This window comes from Coregonus lavaretus (genome assembly GCF_964263955.1).
Source record: "Coregonus lavaretus genome assembly, contig: HAP1_SCAFFOLD_2583, whole genome shotgun sequence".
Classification (NCBI taxonomy): Eukaryota; Metazoa; Chordata; class Actinopteri; order Salmoniformes; family Salmonidae; genus Coregonus; species Coregonus lavaretus.
In genome coordinates this window covers 64,391-73,398 of record NW_028156116.1, presented here as the reverse complement: position 1 = coordinate 73,398, position 9,008 = coordinate 64,391, and the positions used below count along the sequence as shown (strand labels likewise).

At 46.7% G+C, this 9,008-nt stretch overlaps 1 protein-coding gene across 1 annotated transcript; it reads right to left on the bottom strand.

Annotated features, from left to right (window-relative positions):
• Positions 1 to 724: 724 nt before the first annotated feature.
• LOC311126764 (acyl-coenzyme A thioesterase 1-like) lies at positions 725 to 5,578 on the bottom strand (the record flags this gene model as incomplete). Its single annotated transcript, XM_084200747.1, has 5 exons — positions 725 to 1,095; positions 3,017 to 3,035; positions 3,407 to 3,512; positions 3,565 to 3,631; positions 5,290 to 5,578. 5 exons carry the CDS (start codon positions 5,576 to 5,578, stop codon positions 725 to 727), a joined length of 852 nt encoding a protein of 283 aa, XP_084056873.1.
• Between the last annotated feature and the right edge of the window lie 3,430 nt (positions 5,579 to 9,008).

Here is a 9,008-nt window from a genome sequence, read left to right as displayed (position 1 = left end):
TTCTCACGCGTTCTGCTGTATATGCACTCAGTGTTACACTGTGAAGAAGGCACTGAGATGTCGAACCGTTGGTGGTTTATCTAATAAATTACCGGGAGCTTGAATAGCACCTCTATTTATTATAGACTACAGCCTGGCAATAAAACACAAAAACACAGTGAACTCCAACAGTATTGGGACAGTGACCCATGTGTTGTTTTGGCTCTGTACTCCAGCATTTTGGATTATAAATGAAACAATGACTACCGTGTTAAAGTGCAGACTGTCAGATCAAATTTTAGGGTGTTTTCACCCATATCGGGTAAACCGTTTAGAAATTACAGCACTTTTTGTACCTAGTCCCCCCATTTTAGGGGACCAAAAGTATTGGGACAAATTCACTAAAGTAGTAGAAAGTTACATATTTGGTCCCATATTCATAGCACGCAATGACTACCTCAAGCTTGTGACTCTACACATTTGTTGGCTGCATTTGCTGTTTGTTTGGGTTGTGTTTCAGATTATTTTGTGCCCAATAGAAATGAATGGCAAATAATGTAGTGTCATTTTGGAGTCACTTTTATTGTAAATAATAACTTTTTCACTCATCATTATTCATGATTCATTCAGGACTATCCATAATCATGCTAGCATCCACATGAATGTAGATGTGTTTCGAAACATATTCTTATCTTTAGCCCAGACAGGCCCAGTGGTTCAAGTCCATCCCTGTGTGTTTTACCCTTTAGTTTATAACATAGATTTCTGGACAGTGTTGCTGCTGTCCTTCAGGTGTTTCCTGGACCCTCCTCCACAGGTCCAACTGAGCCTCGTGGTGGGCTTTAGCCTCTCCCCCATACACCACCACTTTACCCAGCGCAGAGTGGAAGCCTGACGGACAGTGGGGCATGTAGGGCACCTCCAGGAAATGCCCCGCCCTGGGGTACGTCACAACCTCAAAGTTATCTTTCCCATGATGCCTCAGCCGGGCGGCGGCCCGCTGGGCAAAGAGACAGCTGTTCCAGTTCTTGTCGTCCTCCGAGACGGCGAAGAGGAACCTAGAACTGGAACGTTCTATTGGGATCACGGAACCCTGGTTCCCTTCCCTCGTCATAGCTTCACGGCAATCAAGGTGCCCGGAGGGTGTGAGGGTTATCTTTCCCATACAGTGGGGAGAACAAGTATTTGATACACTGCCGATTTTTTCCTACTTACAAAGCATGTAGAGGTCTGTAATTTTTATCATAGGTACACTTCAACTGTGAGAGACGGAATCTAAAAAATCCAGAAAATCACATTGTATGATTTTTAAGTAATTAATTTGCATTTTATTGCATGACATAAGTATTTGATCACCTACCAACCAGTAAGAATTCCGGCTCTCACAGACCTGTTAGTTTTTCTTTAAGAAGCCCTCCTGTTCTCCACTCATTACCTGTATTAACTGCACCTGTTTGAACTCGTTACCTGTATAAAAGACACCTGTCCACACACTCAAACAGACTCCAACCTCTCCACAATGGCCAAGACCAGAGCGCTGTGTAAGGACATCAGGGTTAAAATTGTAGACCTGCACAAGGCTGGGATGGGCTACAGGACAATAGGCAAGCAGCTTGGTGAGAAGGCAACAACTGTTGGCGCAATTATTAGAAAATGGAAGAAGTTCAAGATGACGGTCAATCACCCTCGGTCTGGGGCTCCATGCAAGATCTCACCTCGTGAGGCATCAATGATCATGAGGAAGGTGAGGGATCAGCCCAGAACTACACGGCAGGACCTGGTCAATGACCTGAAGAGAGCTGGGACCACAGTCTCAAAGAAAACCATTAGTAACACACTACGCCGTCATGAATTAAAATCCTGCAGCGCACGCAAGGTCCCCCTGCTCAAGCCAGCGCATGTCCAGGCCCGTCTGAAGTTTGCCAATGACCATCTGGATGATCCAGAGGAGGAATGGGAGAAGGTCATGTGGTCTGATGAGACAAAAATAGAGCTTTTTGGTCTAAACTCCACTCGCCGTGTTTGGAGGAAGAAGAAGGATGAGTACAACCCCAAGAACACCATCCCAACCGTTAAGCATGGAGGTGGAAAAATCATTATTTGGGGATGCTTTTCTGCAAAGGGGACAGGACGACTGCACCGTATTGAGGGGAGGATGGAAGGGGCCATGTATCGCGAGATCTTGGCCAACAACCTCCTTCCCTCAGTAAGATGGGTCGTGGCTGGGTCTTCTAGCATGACAACGACCCAAAAAACACAGCCAGGGCAACTGAGGAGTGGCTCCGTAAGAAGCATCTCAAGGTCCTGGAGTGGCCTAGCCAGTCTCCAGACCTGAACCCAATATAAAATCTTTGGAGGGAGCTGAAAGTCTGTATTGCCCAGCGACAGCACCGAAACCTGAAGGATCTGGAGAAGGTCTGTATGGAGGAGTGGGCCAAAATCCCTGCTGCAGTGTGTGCAAACCTGGTCAAGACCTACAGGAAACGTATGATCTCTGTAATTGCAAACAAAGGTTTCTGTACCAAATATTAAGTTCTGCTTTTCTGATGTATCAAATACTTATGTCATGCAATAAAATGCAAATTAATTACTTAAAAATCATACAATGTGATTTTCTGGATTATTGGATTTTAGATTCCGTCTCTCACAGTTGAAGTGTACCTATGATAAAAAGTACAGACCTCTACATGCTTTGTAAGTAGGAAAACCTGCAAAATCGGCAGTGTATCAAATACTTGTTCTCCCCACTGTATCAGGTAACAGAGGAGGTATGATAAACAGTACCTTTGTAGTGCACGGGAAGCCAGGCATTGGAGTTACAGCCGTTAATGGAGATGGTAGCTGAGATGCCCGGTAGATGAGGTGGTCCTCTGTAGCTCAGCTGGTAGAGCACGGCGCTTGTAACGCCAAGGTAGTGGGTTCGATCCCCGGGACCACCCATACACAAAAAATAAAAATAATAATAATAATGTATGCACGCATGACTGTAAGTCGCCATATTATTATAAGTCTCCACTCTTGGATATAGATAGTTCACCAATACCAGAACCATGGAACTGTACGGACATGAAATAAACAGTCATGAGGACAAGAGCTTTCCCTACCATTGGAGTAATTTGGCCCAGTCCAAAATCAACCTCTATCTAATATCTTTAGACACTTCTCATAGATCTGAAAGTATTACATAAGCAATATTGTAAAAATGCAGGCCCACCTATAGCCAACTGGAAAGAGCCTGGTGAGAATCAACCACGTCGCTTGAATTCATTCAATCTCTTCAGAGCTACAAGAAGGGTATCAGGGTATCATATACCCGACCCCAGATGCCATATGTCTGACAATGTGACAGGAAAGGTTTGGGGATAGGGGCTGGTTTCAGAGACTGGTCAACTGTCTTCCAAAACAAGACATTTCTCCAAACACTTACCTCAGGTCTTCCACTGAGGAACTCCACAGCTTCCTCAAAGTATTCCAGGTCAAAGTATGTGACCTGCTTAGGCAGATCCTTATAGCCAAACAGAGCAACACGAAGCCTTGGTTAGACAGGAGGCAGGCTCTGACCTCTGACACCCCGTTTAACATCACAGGCAGGTCCAACACTCCTGGGAATGGACCTGGCCCTGGGACAGAGTAGGGAAGGGGGACATGGACACTGGGTGTAATAATGGACACTGGGTGTAATAATGGACACTGGGTGTAATAATGGACACTGGGTGTAATAATGTTTGTTACAATCTAGAGCTGGTCGATATGGACAAAAATCCATATCACGATAAATTGACTGAATTATCACAATAAAGATAAATAGAACGATACATTTATAACATGAATGTGCACCGGTTAGCCTACTTTTGTACACTAGTTTACCCTTTGACCTACTATTACCACCTTGAATGTAGGAACTATCAATTGTACCGTTAGCAGCAGCCGATATTAGCAGACTTATTTAATTTCAAAACTTCACATTTCTCTAGTGTAGGCTACTTATTCTGATTATCAATATCAGTCAAGTGTCCATTATAAATGGTTGGTACTGTCAGCGTCGACCATTTTCGGTTTATCGTCCCAGCTCCATTAAAACAGGTTATTTTACTTGAGCATGGTAATATGAGGACTTTACAATACTCCCTGAAGCTTAATTGATCCGTAACTGTCCCTGATTGCTCAGATTTGATTTCCCTGGTCTAAATCAGTTGATAGTTTGAGGGACCGAAGCACAAACCATGGCACCCTGAGGACCACAGCTGCCCATCCCTGTGTTAATAGGGGGGGGGACAAGCATAAGATGACTTTACATGTTGTGATTACGCCCTGGTAATGTAGTAATGTTCACGGATTGTTTTTATTATTTTTTATTTAACTAGGCAAGTCAGTTAAGAACAAATTCTTATTTACAATGACGCCTATGGGACTTCCAATCACGGCCGGATTGTGATACAGCCTGGAATCGAACCAGGGTCTGTAGTGACGCCTCTAGCACTGAGATGCAGTGCCTTAGACCGCTGCGTCACTCGGGAGCCCTAATCGAGTCATCAAACCTCCCCAAAGGACATTGATTCGTCTGACAGATTTAATTTTGTCTGTGCATAATCAATCAAGGCATTTTTTACACGGAAATGTTGTCACCGAGTGCTTTACAGTCACCCAACTAAAACAAACCTAATGGAGGCATTATCAAATGTAAGTGGGAGAAATGTATTTGTTGACTATGTGACTATGTCTGCTCGGTCCGTATTTGATCTATTCCCTATGAAGTGTATTTAAACCTTGCTATAATGCTCTGTAGCCCTTTCCTGCATCAATGACCAAAAGCGCCCTCTTTGGCCTCATGGGTGGAATGTTATTGATATTTTTCATAATTTCATAATTAATAAATAAATACATTTAAAAAACTGACGAAAATCTGGTGTTTCTATGTCAAACAGTTTTGTTCTATTTCAGTCTTCTGTGATGTATATAACGTGTAATATTGGGATGCAAACTCTAAATGGAATGAAAGTCAACTTCATATCTGGCCTGGTAGAGCTCTTCTTAATAACCGTGTGTGTGAGGTGTATACTTTTGTTTCAAAGTAGATTGGTTTTAGACTACCAAGAAACACTGTGTGACCCTGATTTAGCCCACTGCAGAAAAAGGTTCAATACAGTTTGATTTGACTACTTTACCTGGGGGAGTAAAAAGGGTCCCTCTAATTTTTCTCTCCTTTGACTGGTGTCCGCCGCACACCTTCTCCTAGTTAAGCTCTTTCATTGGTCCCTCTGTACTGAAAACCTCAATGTCCGCCAGAATAAGGGTCAACACATCTCTCACGACCATTTTTGCTGTGTGGAGTCTCGGGCGCCATGGCCCAAAACAAGCCCATGGGTTCAACTCCCGTGTAGCTGCCGCCCAGAGAGGGAGAGCGGCACAGGTCCACCTGTCCTGTAGCATCTGCCTCGTACAGGGCAGAAGCTCTGAAGATTACCCCTTTATCGTCCCGGAGTTTGGACCTCAACTCCACTTTCTGGTGTGGAGAAAGTCCATCTACCTGCACGCGCACTGGCTCGTCCAAGAAACAGCGAGGGCTGGGGAGAAGTTGGATAATCTGAGAGAGAGACATTATAGCGGTGTGGGATAGGCTACTAGACTAGCGGTGTGGATAGAATACTAGACTAGCGGTGTGGAAAGGCTACTAGACTAGCGGTGTGGATAGGCTACTAGACTAGCGGTGTGGAAAGGCTACTAGACTAGCGGTGTGGATAGGCTACTAGACTAGCGGTGTGGAAAGGCTACTAGACTAGCGGTGTGAAAAGGCTACTAGACTAGCGGTGTGGATAGGCTACTAGACTAGCGGTGTGGATAGGCTACTAGACTAGCGGTGTGGAAAGGCTACTAGACTAGCGGTGTGGAAAGGCTACTAGACTAGCGGTGTGGAAAGGCTACTAGACTAGCGGTGTGGATAGGCTACTAGACTAGCGGTGTGGATAGGCTACTAGACTAGCGGTGTGGATAGGCTACTAGACTAGCGGTGTGGAAAGGCTACTAGACTAGCGGTGTGGAAAGGCTACTAGACTAGCGGTGTGGATAGGCTACTAGACTAGCGGTGTGGATAGGCTACTAGACTAGCGGTGTGGATAGGCTACTAGACTAGCGGTGTGGATAGGCTACTAGACTAGCGGTGTGGATACTAGACTAGCGGTGTGGATAGGCTACTAGACTAGCGGTGTGGATAGGCTACTAGACTAGCGGTGTGGATAGGCTACTAGACTAGACATGTGGATAGGCTACTAGACTAGCGGTGTGGATAGGCTACTAGACTAGCGGTGTGGATAGGCTACTAGACTAGCGGTGTGGATAGGCTACTAGACTAGCGGTGTGGATAGGCTACTAGACTAGCGGTGTGGATAGGCTACTAGACTAGCGGTGTGGATAGGCTACTAGACTAGCGGTGTGGATAGGCTACTAGACTAGACATGTGGATAGGCTACTAGACTAGCGGTGTGGATAGGCTACTAGACTAGCGGTGTGGATAGGCTACTAGACTAGCGGTGTGGATAGGCTACTAGATTAGCGGTGTGGATAGGCTACTAGACTAGTGGTGGGGATAGGCTACTAGACTAGACATGTGGATAGGCTACTAGACTAGCGGTGTGGATAGGCTACTAGACTAGCGGTGTGGATAGGCTACTAGACTAGCGGTGTGGATAGCCTACTAGACTAGCGGTGTGGATAGGCTACTAGACTAGCGGTGTGGATAGGCTACTAGACTAGCGGTGTGGATAGGCTACTAGATTAGCGGTGTGGATAGGCTACTAGACTAGTGGTGTGGATAGGCTACTAGACTAGACATGTGGATAGGCTACTAGACTAGCGGTGTGGATAGGCTACTAGACTAGCGGTGTGGATAGGCTACTAGACTAGCGGTGTGGATAGGCTACTAGACTAGACATGTGGATAGGCTACTAGACTAGCGGTGTGGATAGGCTACTAGACTAGCGGTGTGGATAGGCTACTAGACTAGCGGTGTGGATAGGCTACTAGACTAGCGGTGTGGATAGGCTACTAGACTAGACATGTGGATAGGCTACTAGACTAGCGGTGTGGATAGGCTACTAGACTAGCGGTGTGGATAGGCTACTAGACTAGCGGTGTGGATAGGCTACTAGACTAGCGGTGTGGGATAGGCTACTAGACTAGCGGTGTGGATAGGCTACTAGACTAGCGGTGTGGATAGGCTACTAGACTAGCGGTGTGGATAGGCTACTAGACTAGCGGTGTGGAAAGGCTACTAGACTAGCGGTGTGGAAAAGCTACTAGACTAGCGGTGTGGATAGGCTACTAGACTAGCGGTGTGGATAGGCTACTAGACTAGCGGTGTGGATAGGCTACTAGACTAGCGGTGTGGATAGGCTACTAGACTAGCGGTGTGGATAGGCTACTAGACTAGCGGTGTGGATAGGCTACTAGACTAGCGGTGTGGATAGGCTACTAGACTAGCGGTGTGGATAGGCTACTAGACTAGACATGTGGATAGGCTACTAGACTAGCGGTGTGGATAGGCTACTAGACTAGCGGTGTGGATAGGCTACTAGACTAGCGGTGTGGATAGGCTACTAGATTAGCGGTGTGGATAGGCTACTAGACTAGCGGTGTGGATAGGCTACTAGACTAGCGGTGTGGATAGGCTACTAGACTAGCGGTGTGGATAGGCTACTAGACTAGCGGTGTGGATAGGCTACTAGACTAGCGGTGTGGATAGGCTACTAGACTAGCGGTGTGGATAGGCTACTAGACTAGCAGTGTGGATAGGCTACTAGACTAGACATGTGGATAGGCTACTAGACTAGCGGTGTGGGATAGGCTACTAGACTAGCGGTGTGGGATAGGCTACTAGACTAGCGGTGTGGATAGGCTACTAGACTAGCGGTGTGGATAGGCTACTAGACTAGCGGTGTGGATAGGCTACTAGACTAGCGGTGTGGATAGGCTACTAGACTAGCGGTGTGGGATAGGCTACTAGACTAGTGGTGTGGATAGGCTACTAGACTAGCGGTGTGGATAGGCTACTAGACTAGACATGTGGATAGGCTACTAGACTAGCGGTGTGGATAGGTTACTAGACTAGCGGTGTGGATAGGCTACTAGACTAGCGGTGTGGATAGGCTACTAGACTAGCGGTGTGGATAGGCTACTAGACTAGCGGTGTGGATAGGCTACTAGACTAGACATGTGGATAGGCTACTAGACTAGCGGTGTGGATAGGCTACTAGACTAGCGGTGTGGATAGGCTACTAGACTAGCGGTGTGGATAGGCTACTAGACTAGCGGTGTGGATAGGCTACTAGACTAGCGGTGTGGATGTGGATAGGCTACTAGACTAGCGGTGTGGATAGGCTACTAGACTAGACATGTGGATAGGCTACTAGACTAGCGGTGTGGATAGGCTACTAGACTAGCGGTGTGGATAGGCTACTAGACTAGCGGTGTGGATAGGCTACTAGACTAGCGGTGTGGATAGGCTACTAGACTAGCGGTGTGGATAGGCTACTAGACTAGCGGTGTGGATAGGCTACTAGACTAGCGGTGTGGATAGGCTACTAGACTAGCGGTGTTGATAGGCTACTAGACTAGCGGTGTGGATAGGCTACTAGACTAGCCGTGTTGATAGGCTACTAGACTAGCGGTGTGGATAGGCTACTAGACTAGCGGTGTGGATAGGCTACTAGACTAGCGGTGTGGATAGGCTACTAGACTAGCGGTGTGGATAGGCTACTAGACTAGACATGTGGATAGGCTACTAGACTAGCGGTGTGGGATAGGCTACTAGACTAGCGGTGTGGGATAGGCTACTAGACTAGCGGTGTGGATAGGCTACTAGACTAGCGGTGTGGATAGGCTACTAGACTAACGGTGTGGATAGGCTACTAGACTAGCGGTGTGGATAGGCTACTAGACTAGACATGTGGATAGGCTACTAGACTAGCGGTGTGGATAGGCTACTAGACTAGCGGTGTGGATAGGCTACTAGACTAGCGGTGTGGATAGGCTAC